General features: G+C 43.7%; 3 protein-coding genes across 4 annotated transcripts in view; 2 read left to right on the top strand and 1 right to left on the bottom strand.

Moving 5' to 3' along the window:
- agbl5 (AGBL carboxypeptidase 5) overlaps window positions 1-4,720 on the top strand; it is a 13,574-nt gene extending 8,854 nt beyond the window's left edge. The window contains exons 12-17 of one of the 2 annotated variants that reach the window (XM_079753450.1): window positions 1-8; window positions 2,544-2,680; window positions 3,030-3,082; window positions 3,204-3,376; window positions 3,575-3,675; window positions 3,803-4,719. The exon at window positions 1-8 is cut by the window's left edge and continues 190 nt beyond it. In XM_079753450.1, coding sequence (XP_079609576.1) covers window positions 1-8; window positions 2,544-2,680; window positions 3,030-3,082; window positions 3,204-3,376; window positions 3,575-3,675; window positions 3,803-3,877 — 547 coding nt within the window. In that variant the 3' untranslated portion in view covers window positions 3,878-4,719. Of the gene's footprint in view, window positions 9-2,543; window positions 2,681-3,029; window positions 3,083-3,203; window positions 3,377-3,574; window positions 3,676-3,802 lie in introns of both variants that reach the window. The other variant, XM_079753451.1, reaches the window with a different exon arrangement.
- A 47-nt stretch (window positions 4,721-4,767) lies between these two features.
- Window positions 4,768-5,648, bottom strand: ost4 (oligosaccharyltransferase complex subunit 4 (non-catalytic)). The gene is made up of 3 exons (XM_079753454.1): window positions 5,565-5,648; window positions 5,017-5,169; window positions 4,768-4,931 (listed from the first exon to the last, which is right to left on the bottom strand). The coding sequence occupies exon 2, from the start codon at window positions 5,166-5,168 to the stop codon at window positions 5,055-5,057; it is 114 nt and encodes a 37-aa protein (XP_079609580.1). The 5' UTR covers window position 5,169; window positions 5,565-5,648; the 3' UTR covers window positions 4,768-4,931; window positions 5,017-5,054.
- Window positions 5,649-5,957: 309 nt separating this feature from the next.
- Window positions 5,958-16,802, top strand: selenoi (selenoprotein I). The gene is made up of 10 exons (XM_079753453.1): window positions 5,958-6,131; window positions 7,916-7,984; window positions 8,447-8,555; window positions 9,385-9,459; window positions 11,119-11,381; window positions 12,240-12,348; window positions 12,491-12,539; window positions 13,058-13,238; window positions 13,736-13,915; window positions 14,642-16,802. The coding sequence occupies exons 1-10, from the start codon at window positions 6,075-6,077 to the stop codon at window positions 14,747-14,749; spliced, it is 1,200 nt and encodes a 399-aa protein (XP_079609579.1). The 5' UTR covers window positions 5,958-6,074; the 3' UTR covers window positions 14,750-16,802.
- The last annotated feature ends 921 nt before the right edge of the window (window positions 16,803-17,723 follow it).

The following is a 17,723-nucleotide window of genomic DNA, read 5'->3' as shown; positions in this document are numbered from 1 at the left end:
TTTGGCAGGTCTGTACACCCTCCAGCCTCCCAGTCTCTCCGCCCTGCTCCCAACCCTGCAGGCGCTCCCCCGCCCGGGGCTGCTCTCCAAACTGAGTCCCCTGCTCCTTCAGGGCCTTCCAGCCCAACAGGCTACCGACTCTCCTCCTGGGCCTAAACTGGACTGAATATAGCCTGTTCCTTTCTGATCCTCTTTCTGTAGTGTGTGTGTGTGTGTGTGTGTGTGTGTGTGTGTGTGTGTGTGTGTGTGTGTGTGTGTGTGTGTGTGTGTGTGTGTGTGTGTGTGTGTGTGTGTGTGCGTGTGCCTAACCGTGTGTAGTATCAGAATGTGAGGGATTATACGTAACTTGTCTGGCAATAACCAATAGCCCTGATCTGGTTGAACAAGTGAGTAAAAACAACTACGCACTGACCCAAAGCTAATTGCTTTTAGCTCCTTTCAAAGACAATAATTGGTGCTAGCAGCTATTTAGCAAACTGAGCACATTTCTGCCTTTTTAACATATTTATTCCATAGTATCGGGGGCCAGGGGGAACAGTGAAGTGGAGTTTCTGTAACATTACCAACATTACATTTTAGATAACATGTTTGTCTTTTCTGTAGCTGCTGTATACAGATCATGCACCGGGTTTTGTGTATTTGTTCTGTGAATAAAAAACCTGAGCGAAGATGTATATATATTCTCTTAATCTAATGTTTGTTCATTTGGTGGAATTATATTCAGCCCAAATAATATTTTCATCCTCATTGTTGTCACATCTTAAACCATGATGTTGTTCAAGAAAAGCTTTTTCAAAAGCCTTATCGTTTACAAATAGCTGCAGAGGAAGCTGTTAACTTATGTCCCGTAATACTGTTTACATGTAGCCAATGTTTTGTGTCTTTAGCTTTGTTGTGCAATTCATTGTATAGTTGAATGTGGAGGCTATGCGAGTGCGTCATGCTAGGCTTAGAGGTGGGTGAGGCTGTTATTGTCGAAAGATATTATTTTTGGAGATAAAGTTAAACGTCACTTTACTGGAACTTTTTAAAGTCTACGAGTTCCAGTGCAGATCTGTGGAGCGTGAAGTCATAGGGTGTTGTCTGCAACCTAACACACTGATTATAATGGGGAACAATTATATGGGAAGAACGGAACTGAGACAGGGTTTTGTTTTAGGTGGTAATATGGTTGTGATACTGATTGTGAGAGCTGTCTCCCAAAACCACCAGCTATAGTAGCATCATTATTGCTGAATTAAATTCTAATTAAATCTTCTAACTTTCTTTTCAAGTCGTGTTGGCAATTTCCCTCGCTTGTAGCCAGCTACTGTCTGTGCCGGTGTCGTTTGTGAGTCGTAGCGATAGCGTGTAGCCTTGTGTTGGTCTTTTCTGTACATAATGATGCTATATTTATAGCTATGATAGTTGCTTTAGTACTTATCGGTTACAACTTACAATATGACCACAATGTTGGCCTCGCTCCAATGCTTCAGTTCTAATAATAACCGGTTTAACCCAGTTAAGAGGGTCATAGAAGCCATAAGTGACTGTGAGGAAAATTGCCTATTAAATACTAGAAAAGCGTTGGCTTCTGTAAGGACTATTTCTCCAAAGTATTCATCTACAGCCATTATTCCATAGCAAAAAACTGGCTAATTGCCTGAAGTATGATGATATATGACTAAGTTAACTGACAGTGGAGGAAAAAGATTCATTCAGAAGCAACACATAGAACTATTGCGGATGAATTCTTTGACCTGCAATTTGCACTGTGAACGTTGATGTGATGTGTTTTAGCAGCGGTATTGCTCCTTAAATGTCTCTTTTTAGTTTTTTGCACTGTTGAGGTTGAGAAAAGGGAGAAAATTACCCAGAAACGTTCATATGCACATTCCCTTTGAGGCATAACTGACTTATTTGACCCTTCATGAAGCTATACATGGTGCGAACCTAGATGATGAGAACGTTTGGTTCTGTGTGAAGCCATTACTGATATCCCCCCCCCCCCCCCCCCCCTTTAAGTGCGCCGCTCTTCTACTCAGTCGGATTTCTGTAATAAAATCGATGCCTTTAATTGAAGGAACTTCTCTGTGTGAACTCTGCTTTATGACTCTGTGGGTAATTTTGTATGGATGTGTGTCCATGAACGCTCCATGCATGCATGTGTGGATTTGTGTGATTGTGTACTGCATCTGTCCTTTCTCATTTCTACTTTGATCACCTCAACTGATCTATCCTTAACATTTAATCACTTGCATTGAGCCTAATTATTAAATTAGTTGGTCAGAAACATTGCAACAATTAAATCACCCTGATTTACCAGTGCAGAAGTTATTCGATTTTAGACTCATCTATTCTGCATATAAATATGGACAAAATAATACAAAAAAATGAAATCTGAATGTATAACCATTTAGTGGTTATCAACAGTTAAGTTCCACATACATTTAAAGGGCTTATGAATACCGATTTTAATATTTGTTTGCCTATTTTTAAGTATGTCTCTACTAACCACCAATCGTCTCATCCACCTCTTTTCTGTGGCACACTTTGATTGACAGGCCTCAGCTGCCCAGACCTCCAGGTTGGTGGAGCTGGGGGCGTGACCAGGAAGGCCTTCCCAATTCGGAGTGTTCGAGGAGGAAAAGGGGGGCGGAGCCTACTGTCCACACATCACCCTACAGAGGGACACCCCAAGGTTAGTAAGCCTTGAATTGGATGGGTTTGTTGTCATACAAGGAAGTTGGACGCACTTTTTAACCTTGTCTATTTGACATTGTTGTCTCCAGACAGGCTTCATTTATTAAATTCGCTTCCTGTCTACAAGTCTAATTTAATTGAAATACTGTAGTTGAAGAAACTGGCCAATTAAGTTACACTCAAAAAACAAGCTGGATCTGAAGCATAGAGGATGGTGAGTTTGGCTTGCAAGGACATAAAGGCATTGACTCACTGTGTGCTCTCTCTCTCTCTCTCTCTCTCTCTCTCTCTCTCTCTCTCTCTCTCTCTCTCTCTCTCTCTCTCTCTATCTCTATCGCCGGCCCCAGAGTGCTAAAAATACTGGACCTGATCACATCCTTTCCTCCATTGAGTTCAGCAAGTGAGTATGATGCACAAAACACTGTCTTATTGTAGAAAAACATGTAGAACGTTTTTTCCAGCCAATGTTCAATCAATATGTGGTGAAAGGTTTATTGACCCACCTGTTGTAACCTGCACAGGTGTGCCCTGCAACCCCGGACAAGTCGTATCCCCATTATAAGGGCGGGATCAATGGAGACTCCACCCACACACTGTAAAAGCCCCGCCTCTTCGAGTGGCAGCTCAACATCCTCCACCATGAGGGTGTGGAAAATCGTCAAACCAGGCATTCGCAGGCCGCTCTCGTTTTCAGGTATCATGACTAAAACCCACACAAACACGCTGAAGTGCCTTCCATTACTTAAAGAGTGTAAATCTAAACTACAGGGTAATATTCCTATATCACTATATTGAAAGACAAGGTGATTATTTTTATTTTGACTAACAAAACAAATTTGTGATCGTACCCAGTTTATTTCTCTTTAATTTGTCCTTCTTTTATATGCTCTAGGTGTATCTGGGGTCGAGCATTGTCTCCAGCAAGTTGTCTCAATCTATCAACAGGACACTCTCATAGAAGCCTTACCTGAGCCAGATCAACTGCAGCTTCAGGTAACAGAATTATCATAATTAGTTGTTGCAAAAATTACATTCCCAATGATTTTATTTTCAATAAAATAAAAATATATATTTTCTTTTTTACTTAACCGACCGCAACGTATTTCTTCTATCGTCCAAGGTGACCGATCCGGCGATCTCGCTATCTGACCCTGTCCTTTCCTGTGAAACAGCGGCTATGTGTGGCGAGGCCTAAGGTCTACAATCATTTAGAATGGGACCAGTTGGCGTGCATCGCTATCCGCGCGATTACTGTGAGGCTAACTGGCCACAGAGTCATCAAAGCCATTTACAGCACATCCAATTGACTTATCTGATATTTAAACTTATACAGAGATTTGTCAGTTTCGCCAATGCGAAGAAAATCAGCAGTATCCATACTGTGTGCAAAGCAATATTTAATAGTTATTTATTGAACACTATTCCTGTCCTTAGGATGAGGGTAGGCTATGGTCCTTATGGCCATTAGAACAGTTGGGGGGGTGAACGCCTTGCTGAAGTGCATCTCATTTTAGGTGATTGAAGACACATTCCCTTTTATTCCAGATGAAAATGGGGACCAGCTGTTATTTGTACCTTTAAAAACTGTGTACGCTCAAATTAGATTGTTCCTCGTTTGTCCTAATTTATTCTAAATTGCTCCTGAATGCACTCCTCTGTGACGTGTTGCACTGTAAAACAACCTGTTTCTGCCACCTTCAAATGAGACAAAAGTGACTGGCTTGTGTTCGTACCAGCTGGCAGAGTAGCACTTTGAACTGAATTTTTACGTGTTGTTGGCTTTTTAAAAGTGTGCTGTGTTTTTAGTGTGTTGTGTATGTAAATCGATGTGTTTGAAAAATGTCATTGACATTATTTACCTCTACCTTGATGTTTTCGATCGAGTAGTTTATGAACCACAGGTTTGAAGAAATATCAAACAAATGTTGAAAGGCCCGGTCAGGTGAAAAATACTCCTGTACAAATACTTTGACAAAAATACCATGCGGCCTCACTGACAACCACTGTAATCTTTCAATAAACAAAGGTCTTATAATCTCACTGCATACAGTCTTTTTTTTTCATCTCATACACTGACGAAAACAATTCATATTTAATTCATTTATTTCTTAGAAAAAAAACCTGCTGTACAACTGAAGCAATATCAGGATTCATCTTGTGGATTTGCAGACAGGGCAGGACGAATGGTGGAGGAATGTTGTCTTTGTGATGGTGGCACTTTGAGAGGATGAGTGGAGCGATCCTCAGACCTGAGAGAAGGATGGAAAGTCCATGTCAAATTTGACAGTGAAAAGTTTCTGTACAATTGTGTTTGATGACGGACATAATTCTCACCTTCCCATGCAAGATGGATGTGGGGCATGGTTGGGAAACTAGTCCATTTTCTTGGGGTTGTTGACAGCAACGTAGTGGTACAAAACAACCAGTAGGAACAATGAGACACCAAGCATGTTGGCGAATATTGCGAGCTGAACGTCTGTCACCATTCTGCCATGAGGGGAAAGCCACAGGCCACACAATTTATCCTCATATGTTCTTAACAGGGCTAACACACGTCATGAGTACAATCCCAACCCCATTCGATAATACGTGACCCTAAGCAAAGTTTGTTTCCATATTGATGCCAGGCAGGCAGTGATTACGTCGGGAGTAAATATGTTCTAAAAAAAATGTGAGAACACTCACTGAAATCTAACATCCTACGCGATCTCTTCGCTCATAATGCTAGCATTAGCCACTGATTCATTGTACCAGAATAAATCACGTATGGTCTGGGACCACCGTAACCACAACATACGTGCATGGCACATACAGTAGTCTCGGAACCTACCTACAACATGAAAGGAAAATGTCTAATGTTATTATCTCTTATAAAGACTTACGTGTGTATTTTAGTTTGACGTTTTACTTCACACGACCGATACTGCAGCTGCACAACAGTCCCTCCTACTTCCGGCTGGGCTGACGAGGCCACGTCACTCTAAGCCACCGGCATAGAAATAGACAAACTAGAGCAAACCCAAAGTGTGTTTTAGAGCACATCGGCACATCTGGTTGAATATCTGAAATTGATGGCTACATCTCACTTCTGCAGTCTTTTATTTCATACAATACATATATTTTTAAGAAATGTCAAGAATATAAATGATTATAATCGAGATCTAACAAGAGTGGTCATCCAAACCGCAGGGGGGCGCCAGTGCGTCGTCGTTTACATAGTTGCCTTCCGAAGGAGTGGCTAAAGTGTTTCGACATCACTATACCGGCGTGAAACATATAGAAGCTAAAGCTACTAGATGGTGGTTTGCCGCTGCATCCAGGCAGTGGGGATTTGTAATTATTAAAGGGAACGCTCATCGATCCATACTAAAGTAAAGCTCCGCGGTTCCAACATGGCTTACTACGACTATGTCTCCAAAGAGCAACTGGCGGGCTTCGACAAATACAAGGTATGGCTTGAAACCAAACCTCTGTTGTCCTCAGCGTGTGTGTGTGTGTGTGTGTGTGTGTGTGTGTGTGTGTGTGTGTGTGTGTGTGTGTGTGTGTGTGTGTGTGTGTGTGTGTGTGTGTGTGTGTGTGTGTGTGTGTGTGTGTGTGTGTGTGTGTGTGTGTTTGTGTGTGTGTTTGTGTGCGTGCGCGCGCGCTGCAGCTAGCTAGCTGTCACGGTACATAAGACATGAGCTAATGACCACCTCACACCTTTTTTATACGGGCTGGTTGTCAAACGCTGATGAAAACGTTTTTATTTCCTGTGTCGTCTCGGCTATCATATGACAATAATACACACTTGAATCAGAGAATGGAGGCTATACTGCCCCCCACCACCACCACCCCCCCATCGGAAGGATTCATCTTATACATCAGCGAGTAAACACTTACAGATCATCAACGCTGTCTTGATGAGGTCGATTTGAAGACCCGTCTATCCCCAGTGGATGTTAATAATAGCGAGCGAAGGAAGGACAATGTTTGTTCGGATTCAGCCATGCCTGATCTACTGATCTGGTGATCATTCAGTCCAACGTGCAGCATCGTTTTTATGTCTTCGTCTCGGTGGAGATGATAATAATACTGATTATTATCACTAGTTAACCTTTTGATACACCTGGATGGATAAGATAGCCGCGTCATATTTTATCCCCTTCAATTGATCTTATTTATATAAATATATCTATAGATGTTTAAATATATGCATATTATTATGCGTTACCGTTCTTGTTACGATGATATCAGTTTGTAGTAATTGTCAGTGTCTAGAAGGCCCAGTCCTGCCGGTAGTTAATCACTAATGTGTAATGGTCATTATGAGGACGGATCGACTTTGGTGATTGTGAAGTTTAAGGTTAATCGGGGTTGAACTCGTAAATAAAGAGTTTGTTGATGTTTTTCCATTTCTAGCCTAATGTAACGCGGCTCCCTTCAGCCACATGCCTTTCCAGGTCACATGGCTAGGTTATGTATTTAAAATCTTCTTGGAAAAGCAGTTGCTGTGACAGCCAATGAGTAGGAGTGGGGTGAGAGTGAATGGACAGATTGTGTCACTGGGATTGTAAGTGTCCTTTCAGTTGCCATTCTGCCTCATGGTCGCTAGATGCTGTAGTTCTTGCTGTTATATGGAATGCCAATGTGGGGAGAAATAAACCCAGCTTCAATTTGATGCACAGAGACAGAGACATTCCTATTTTGCTTTCAATAGACATTTCCTGGAATGCAAAACATGTGGCTGATCATTTAAATGATCCATTTTTTTGATCCAAGATAAATATCTGTTATTTTGGGCAACTATTACCAGTTATTTTGTATAAAAGTGCGTTTTACATGTAACAGCACAATTGTGTATGGTCGTGTAGTGAACATATTTCATTTTGTACCTTCTCATTGCATTCAATCCATTGTTGTCTTAAAATATTAGACCAGTGTAATGTCCTTTTTATTGGACCAGATTCTAAGCCAAAAAATGCAAGGCGAAGGGTATGGAACAGAGCTGAATTCACATCCTTGTCCAGCCATCAAAACCATAATCTATCATGCATCCATGCTTACGAACGTAATTCACGACAATGTTACAATCGCATTTTTTAAAGTCTAAAAACAGAGCCGAGTGGTTCGATACAAAACAGATCGATACAAAACCAGGTGTGCTACCCCAGAGCAGCACTAAATAATGAGATCCACCGACGGCATGTTGTCGTGTCCATAGCACTTCATCAAATGTGTTTTCCCCCCCCTTTAGTACAGCGCAGTCGATTCCAACCCCCTGTCCGTCTACGTCATGCACCCCTTCTGGAACTCTGTCGTCAAGGTAAGGGTTCGCCTGTGCTGTGTGTGTGTGTGTCTGTGTGTGTGCACGCCTGTGTGTGCTTGTGATATGCTAATGAGCGCTGCATCATTAATGAAGCCTCCAGCCGTCCACTAAGATACTGTAACAACAAGGCGGACTTACTCACCTCAACACCCCTTATAGTCTCTTCACAGTGTTCCTTGACCCTCACATTCTTGTTTCTTTCTTGCTTCTTTCCTGTATTATAATTCAGTCACTTTCAGTCACCTGTGTAAGGTAGCAAATCTGTGTGACCCTCTGTGTATTACCTGATTTAGAAGTCGGGTATCATTTAAGCTACCAATCTTGTGTGTGTCAAATATAGCCCGGCAAATAAGTATCCGAACATCCTATTGCTTTTGTACTTAAAACAAGTATATTTTGAGTTATTTCCAGTATCTGTTACACTCTGTTTGGTCTCACAGCATCTCCCTCCCTCAACAGGTCTTGCCAAAATGGCTGGCTCCAAACCTCATTACCTTCACAGGGTTCATGTTCCTGGTTCTGAACTTCCTCATGCTGGCCTTCTACGACTTTGACTTCATTGCTTCTGGTGAGTTGGCCCCGCGGTCTCTCTGTTGTGCACTGGCTGTCATTAGTCCTGTGTGATCCTATTGCCTTTGTGCCTCATTGGGACCGTGGTAGTCATATTCATTCTCTGTCTCGATGAATAGAGGTGGGTTGTTTAGTGTCAACAATTTTACAAATACACACACACACATGTAATGATTGAAACAAACATAAGAGGCAGCAGCTCCATCAGTGGCTGTGAGTTCATTGTGTCATCTATGCTGTCGGCTCCTCCCTGTGTGGTATTTAAGTGTAACTTCCGCATCTCGTGGTCTTGTTCATCATGTTGTTCAAATGCGGGTTCTCTCCTACTGTTTGTCAAATATCTCTCCCACTCACACACTTCCCTATATTGGCCCCCACTGCTTTCCTTATTCAATGTCGTCTGGTGGGCAGAGACGTCACCCCACAGGTCCAATGTGCGAGAGAGCAAGCAAGCAAGCGTGTGTTTACAAGGGCAAGGCAAAGTTCACAGCTAGCTGGAAACCAGAGCTTCCTCTGACTGCTCTTCTATGACAGTCAACACATCATGTTAGCACAAACACACACACACACACAAGCGTATGCACGTACGCAGACACACCCGCTCATACACTCATACACACGAACGCACCTGCACATACCCATGCAAGCACAGAACCGTAGTTGATGTGGTTGACGTAGAATGTAAAGTTGGTTGCAGAGCAATGTATTTCACAGCTGGCTGTTTCAACCTCACACCCTTTCCAAAAGTATTCTAACATCCGTGTTTTTGTGTGCGTACGTGTGTCTTTGGGTGTGTGTCTGTGGGCGTTTGCGTGGCCATCTCTCAGCTCACGAACTCGTCCACGTGCCCAGCTGGGTGTGGTTTGCTGCCGGTCTCTTCAACTTCTTGGCCTACACACTTGGTGAGTCTTAATCCCATGTGGAAAGTACTTGCTGTATCTTGTTCAGGCAATGTGTGTGTTAAGTTTCCTCAAGGACAAATCCACTCCAGCATAAAGCTGATGTTGCATCCCTGCGTTTTATTTTATGTTATTGTATTATTTTTCTTTTCCTTTAAAGCTTTCCTATAATTTGTTGGCCCAAAGAAAGAACAAAGCAATTTTGTCTACGTCAGTAGAAAAGTGGCCCAGATTGAAGGCTGCACAAAAGATTTCATATGAAACAAAATCCACATTTTGGCCTCTGCAATTTGCTAATCGCGAAAGTCACTTCGACAAAAATGACAAACAATTACAACTCAGTAATTGCTTTGTTATTATTCTATTTATATATTATACTGTGGCCGTCACAGCATACAATTTGAATTGATAATGTGTCAGCAACAATGAATAATCGCAATCACAATGGCAGGCAGCATCATCGCAATCGTTCTTGAGTCATAATCATGCAGCCCTGACACCAGTCACATTTCGTGCTACACGTTGTGTACTTGGGGAAATCTAATGAAGCCGTGGAAGTGGTCTAACACATTGAAAACGGTACATTCTTCAGACCCAGTAGTGTAATCCTTGATTTACATTGCATGTCAACGTGATTTTCCAACCCTCCAGTCACATAGTGCCCTGCTGTGTGGCTGGCCTGGTTTTGGACCAGGCTGAACAAACAGGCCCCTCAACTCTAACCCCCCCTGCCCCCCATTGTCAGTTACACCTGCTGTTTACACTCCAACCACCTTGATTACAATGTGTGTGTCTCTGTGTGTCTGTGTGTGTGTGTGTCTGTCTGTCTGTCTGTCTGTCTGTCTGTCTGTCTGTCTGTCTGTCTGTCTGTCTGTGTGTGTGTGGAGGCACGAAACACACACAGTATCCCATTATACAGCATCAACTGAAACAGTGTTCCAAAACACATCCGCTAGGGATGGTTTGAACCAGTTATTACAGTGTTCTTGATGCAAGCTCAACATGACTGTCCTAATAAATGTCTCCAAGTTAATATTAGCTTAGAAGCGTTTTTCTTTGCTTTTTTTTACGCAGGCAGTCTTTTCCTGTGTGGCTTAGGATTAGCCATGCCCTTGACAAATTGCTTTTGATTCAGTGCATCCGCCTCGCCATCTGAAGGGGCACGGAAGTCATTCACCACAGACTGTGTTTTTTTTCCTTCCCTGCCTGGAGTATCAATATCTCATGTCACATGTCTGCCTGGAACCACTCTGGCAAACACAAAGAAGCTGTTTTTATGTCTCATTTTCACTAGTTTCTGGTCATTTTCTTTGGGAAAGGTTTTGGTGGCTTTTTACTCATTCATGCCTGTGAATAGGTCAGGAGGAATCAGTTAAAAGTGAATCATAGCTATACGTTTTCAACACTTTGCACACGTTTTTCACTGCACTTTGAAAATATGTCTGCCTCTCATGCCTATATAATATTTATTTTAATAATATACCCTCTTAATATGCAAGTCATGTTTGAGTCTGAATAATCCATTTACAACACACTGGAACACCATCAGTGTTTCCCGTGAGTGCGCCCACATAGACTGCTGCCAGTTCACAAGTAGCCTGCCGGCGTCCATGACTCACTGCGTTAGCATGCAGCTGAGTGTTTATCCATCTACCCCCACAGACGGCGTGGACGGCAAGCAGGCGCGCCGCACCAACTCCTCCACGCCCCTGGGGGAGCTGTTCGACCACGGCCTGGACAGCTGGGCCTGCATCTTCTTCGTGACCACCGTGTACTCCATCTTCGGCCGCGGCGAAACGGGCGTGAGCGTGGCCACGCTCTACTACATCCTGTGGGTGGTGCTGTTCTCCTTCATCCTCTCCCACTGGGAGAAATACAACACAGGCATCCTGTTCCTGCCCTGGGGGTATGACGCCAGCCAAGTGGTGAGTGGCTCCGGCCCCGGAGGGGGGGGGGGGGGAACCGGTGTCCACCGCCTGGTAGGGTGGGGGTGCGACCCGTGGGAGGTTGGTGGGGGTGAACGATTGATCAAATTCAAATCGCGACACACATTGCGCATCGCGATTTGCAAATCGCAACGGCTTCGATAAAAAATAAAAGTTAAATAAAGATGTTGGAATATCAATTTGTGCATCAATTCATCTCAACACGTAGGCCTGGCCTAAAGGAAGACGAAGTTTATTTGTTGACTGCCTCCAATGTTGTTTTGGTCATACTATGTAATGATTTATTGCTTGTTTTGTGAATAATACAGAACGTAAGGAACTTTACAAAGAAAAATCGCATACTAAATCGCAATGGCAATATTGGTCGAAATAATCGCAATGAGATTATTTCCCCAAATCGTTCAGCCCTAGAGGGTGGGGTGCATGTGTATGGGTTGGTCCATGATGATGGTAGCACTGAAAGGTGCTATTTGAGTGCTAAATCACTACTGAATAGTACTTACTTATAAGCTCTTGGCACCTTCATCAAACTGACTTACATTGAGTACCGATGTAGGCCATCGATTCAGGCAGTAGGGATTAGGCATCTTCATCAAGGTTAGGGATCGAACCCAGGTCCTACATGTTGGTTAGTTCAAAAGTCACTAGCCCCTACACCATCATGCTACACTCCATTGTACATGAAGAAATGTATGTCTGATAATAAGATATAGATAAAAGTTAAAACACACAGCTTGGGGCCGGGCATTTACCTGGTCTAATATGCCCTAGCATCTACATCCGATTTCTTGGTTAATGTTTACTGACTAAATATTTGCTCTCCCTGCATCTTGCCAGACCATCTCCATCGTCTACATCGTCACCGCCGTGGTCGGCGTGGAAACGTGGTACAAGCCAATACTGTGGCAATTCCACTACAGGGACATGTTCTCCATCATGATCGTAGGTGAGCTGCCATTGGTCACTTTGCACTGCCTGTCATCACCTTGAGAGAGAGAGAGAGCTCCTAATGGACCAGGGCTTGTATTGACTCCACTTTGGGAGGAGCGTATCGTTTCTGACTTGTGTGTCTTTTGTTTGTTTTTCAGCCTGTTCCTTCACTGTGACCCTGCCCATGAGCCTGTACAATGTTCTAAAGTAGGTACAGGCGGGGAATCCTGTCGTGAATTGGAAAATGTATTAAGTATTTATAGTAAGATTTAGTTCATGGGGTTCGTATCGAATCAAATACCAAAGAGTTACTTAAGGTTACCTGTTACTTTTCAAAACTACGACAAGCTGACTGAGAGTATTTCATTGTTGTGGATACATTTTTAATGAGTGACATCTTGCTTTGCACTTTATTAAAGACCAACGGTCAATTCCGGCCATTGCCTCATCTAAGAGTAGTGCTCCCTACTAGTGTGTATCGCGGCCTGCAGACTGCGCTCCTGTTCCCATCAAAGTGCGCAGCAGAGTAGTTGGACTATTCAAAGGTCACCAATGGAGAATACCACTCCATAACCCACCATTCCCTTTGTTGTGGACTCCCAGTGGATGTTGCCGACCACCGTGTTAATTGATCTTTACTCATCACGCTCGTGAAGCGACACCCTTCGGGGTGTAGAGAAACGCCGGGTTGACGGTGTGCCCCTCAAACCCCCTTTTGCTCACAGGGCCCACCGCAACAACACGCTGAAGCACAGCAACCTGTACGAGGCCTTCCTGCCCTTCCTCTCCCCCGTGCTGCTGTTCGTCCTCTCGACCGTCTGGGTGGTGTTCTCCCCCTCCCAGATCCTGGAGCTGCAGCCCCGTGCCTACTACCTCATGGTGGGCACGGCCTTCGCCAACGTCACCGTGAGTCTCCCGTCCCCGACACCACCCGGAACGTACGTGTGTGTGTGTGTGTGTGTGTGTGTGTGTGTGTGTGTGTGTGTGTGTGTGTGTGTGTGTGTGTGTGTGTGTGTGACCTAGAAAGAGAGAGCGTGAGAGAGACCGCTTTTATTATATCCTTAAAAACCTTGAGTCTCCCGTCCCAAAAACCACCCGGAACGGACGTACGCGTGTGTGTGTGTGTGTGCGTGTGCGTGATCTAGAAAAAGCGAGCGGGAGAGAGACCGCTTATATAACTTCATCAAAGAACGTGCCAAACAAGTCGTCTATGCTTCTTTATCCAGTCTCTCTACCGCTCCCTCTGTCTCTCTTTACCTCTCTCTACATTGCTCTCTCCACCTCTCTACCTCTCTCTACGAGCGTGTGTGTGTTTAGACTCTTAATTACCGGCCTGCGCCTATAATCCCCCTCCACCTCTTGATCCCTCCCTCCCCCCCCCCCCCGCTCCCTCGTTCCTGCAGTGTAAGCTGATCGTGTGTCAGATGAGCAACACGCGGTGCCACGCCCTCAGCTGGCTGCTGCTGCCCATGACGGGGGTGGTAGGGCTGGCCGTCACCGGGGTGGTGGTCAACGAGACCATGCTGCTGTACTGCTGGACGGCCGTGGTCATCCTGGCACACATACACTACGGCGTGTCGGTGGTGAGGACGCCAGCGAGCTCGCAGACAAACACGCACACGCAAGATTTTTCCTTTTTTATCTCGGAACCTAGTCATTGAGCAATTGGCTCATGGACGACGTAATAGAATATTTAACAAATTCGCATGACAAGTCACTGACTTGGTGAATTTAACCAAGTCAGAGAATATGTTCGTACAGAAACACTTGTAGTCTACCTGTAGTTCCTACAGGTTCCTACCTGTCGTTCCTACCGTTAGACTACATTTAAAATGAACATTTAGGGCATTCAGCAGACGCTTTTAAATTCGTCAGAAGAAAGAGACAATATATCGCTGTTGGAACAGTAAGGATGTTCCTAGAAGTGCCAAGCACTAACAATTGCTAGGTGAACTCATTCCCTGTATACAACAAAGATAGCTAGGATAAGATGCTACACAATGCTCACATGTAGCTCATGCTACACAAAGTACCATTGTGCCAGGATAAGTGCCAGGACGTACAAGTGCCAGGACGTACAACTTGCATTAAGTGCGTAAGCATTTATCACATGAGTCTGCATTCCTGACATCGGCAGGGAGCTCGTTCCACCATTGAGACGCCAAAACAGAGAAGAGTTGTGACTTTGTTGTTCGGCTATGGACGATGGGGGATTATGCTTTTGTATTGGATTATTTCAGATTTAATTGAGTAAATTGTAAAATAACTCTCCTTCAGTAAACGCTATTTTTATCTGTTTTTTTTTCTAGGTCAACCAGCTGAGCGACCATTTCAACATCTTCGCCTTCTCGTTGAAAAAGCCCAACAGCGACTGACAGGAGGAGGAGCGAATCGGCCTGAAGGAAGCAGAGGTCTAAGTTCCTCTTCTCAGTGACAAACCGACACTTCACTCTCTTTTATCACCACAGAAACCACATCCTCCCCTCTCCTCTAGCCACAATGACCACCCTGCAAGTGGAGTGAACTGGGCCCCAGTCTTCTCTGCTGCCCCTCCCTTCTCTCCCCCTTCCCCCAGCCATTAGCCCCCGCCCAAATCCCATTACTGAGAACAGTTCTAACCAATCGGACACCGGGGCGGGACTAGGAGCACTGCCCTCATGTCATTGGTGATACATTGGTTAGATTGGACGAGGGCAATGAGGTGCACTTGTTTCCTACGGAAATGTGCTTCAGTCGTAAGGACGGAAGCCCTGACCAGACACAACATATAGATGCACCCACTGACTCACCCCACTCACACACGCTCTCCATCCATAACTTAAACATTCAAAGAATATATCGCGATCCGCCTCTGTGCAGATTGTCCTTTTTATTTCCGAAAGCCAACACGCAGCACACATTCAAAGGCACGCAGAAGGAATACCAGTATATTGTCCGACATTGGAACCCACGTTAGTATTATGAATGTATATGATCGCCTTTTTCGTCGAAACGCCATTTCAGTTTATTTTCGTTTCGCAGAAGGGCTCGTGGTGCGCCGTTTCAGCCCTCTTAATTCATCGCTGGACATAGATCTGGATCGAGCAGCTTAAAAAGGACAAGGCGGGTCTTAAATTCAAATGTTTCACAGACTGCCAGCATCCATAATGACGCGGCGCTAATGAACGAACCGCGTTTCGCTCCCGCTCAGAAGTATTTGCTGTCAAGCGTTCATGACAGCTCCCCCCTGCGTTGCTATGGGTTCTCTCTCTGGTTTAATTTGATGGCCCAATTAAAAATGAGTTGCAGAGCTGTTTACTTTGGCATGGCCAATCCAAGCTTACCATTCATTTAGACCTATTTATTTGTTTCTTTTTCCTGAAACATCGGCGGTACCAAATACACAAATTTGTATTTACATCTCATTGGTATATATGTGTGTACTTGTATGTATGTATGTATACATACGCACATACCCATAACTGGCTCACTGTTGTTTGACACAGGAGTTGGGTGAATTTAAAAAATATACAGTATATTTAGTTTATAATAAAAATATGATTTGATTCTTTGGTCTTGTGTCGAGAAGCAAGAAGACGGCTCTGTAACTCTGCTTTTAACGTGCGTTTGAATACATATAGTAGGCACTACCAGGTGATCTATCTGTGTTTTTTGTTGCCCAGCTGGCAGTTTGTCGTCCCATTGTGGATGTAGGTGATAATTGGCCATGCCTTGTCCTTTAAAAAAAAAGAAGTAAAGTCATCTTTTTATAAACATCTAATCTACGAAGCGAGACTCTTTCAAAACGGTTGTATCTAGCAAATATTAAACAATATAAATGTATATCTCTATGCCATTATATAAGATGTTGGGGCGTTCCTTATTTTTCAAAACGAAAGAAATCCAGAAAATATTTAGGAAGAAATTTAATGACTTATAGGACCGCCGTATAAATATTCTAGGATTAATTCTAGGTTAAGGCAAGTTTTTACGGCTTGTCGGTACAAAGTACGCAGTTTGTGAAGATGTGTTAGCAATAAGCTAACAAAAGCTAATCGGGGAGAGAAAGAACCAGGGAATCTGTTTTTGACTCAATTTCTCTTTCAATTCGTTCTAATTTAACTATTATTTTAACCCCACTAATTCTTTGAGAATCTTGATCTATATTCCCCCCTCCCTTCCCTTTTCTGAGGTGTCGTGTCAACCACGCCGGTTCGTAATTGTTTTTCTGTCGATTTTTTTTGTTTTAGTTTTATATACTTTGGGGGGGTAGGATGACTATAGCCGGGGGTGTGTGCGCGTGGTGTTGCAGCACAAGCGCTTGAAATGAAGAGTGTGTTCTAAAGCCCTACCGTGGACCGGACCCACTCTGAGGGAACAAGCGGTCCCCGTTGACCGTGCAAGCACCACACCACCACCGCCAGGCACTAGATATGGAGTACGTAGATACAGAATACATAGATATACAGATATACAGACTCACGACCTGCTCTCGGGTAATATATATATATATATATATATATATATATATATATATATATATATATATATATATATATATATATATATATATATATATATATATATATATATATATATATATATATATATAGAGCTTTGGAAAGCGAACGGTTTGTCCTACAGCTTCACTGTGATTGGTACATTTCTCTGTTGCCAACGGATCATTTTGTTGCCGTGATCATACTAGCCCTTCCTCTCCCACCCACCCAGGCATGTTTCTATGGAAATAGGGAATGGTCATTCGCTTGACAAGGCTTAAGGAATTTCTGTTTCCTCTGCCCTGAGGGGGTGGCGTTAGATTTGGGAATGCTCGTTTTTGCCCCTTTGCTGCAGAGCGTGCGAGGTACAGAATCACTCCTCAGGTGGACGGGATCCCGTCTGAGGCAGATGGAAACGTGGAAGCCGCTCTCACACAGTATTCTACATCCAAGCCCGGTCCGAAACAGAACTTTTTTTTTTTGTTCTTTGTTATAACACAAGCGCAAGGAGGCTTCGTGAAAGATATTCGGTATCTTAACGTGGATGGCATTATCTTTTTCTATCGTTATTTTTTTCAGTGTCATCAGAGGTTGACTGTAGCGATCTCTACCCTTGCCTTTGGAATGAAATAAGACACTTCTAACCCCCAATTAACGTAGAAAATACCTTCCAAAGGGTCAAGATTTTGTCCAAAATACTACTGATTTTGATCAGTAGTATTTTTTTTGTATTCAAGCCACCCAGAGCACTTCTCCGTACCCTCGGATACCTCCGTAAAATGAATAGCAAACCCTAGCCTGGCCACATCTGGGGCGCAGGCACCACACTTAGGAATGATCTCCGGCCCAGTACCCCACGGGCTGCTAAACCGTTCCATCTCTCCAACCTTCCACACACCAAGCTCCGCCTTTT

The sequence above is a fragment of the Pollachius pollachius genome (genome assembly GCF_949987615.1).
Source record: "Pollachius pollachius genome assembly, chromosome: 16".
Classification (NCBI taxonomy): domain Eukaryota; kingdom Metazoa; phylum Chordata; class Actinopteri; order Gadiformes; family Gadidae; genus Pollachius; species Pollachius pollachius.
Note: the sequence above shows the minus strand (reverse complement) of the source record. Positions and strands in the feature narration are given on the sequence as shown.

Bases quoted from the DNA above. Each gene is read 5' to 3' on its own strand.
- ost4 (XM_079753454.1), bottom strand. From the start codon at position 5,168: ATGGTGACAGACGTTCAGCTCGCAATATTCGCCAACATGCTTGGTGTC.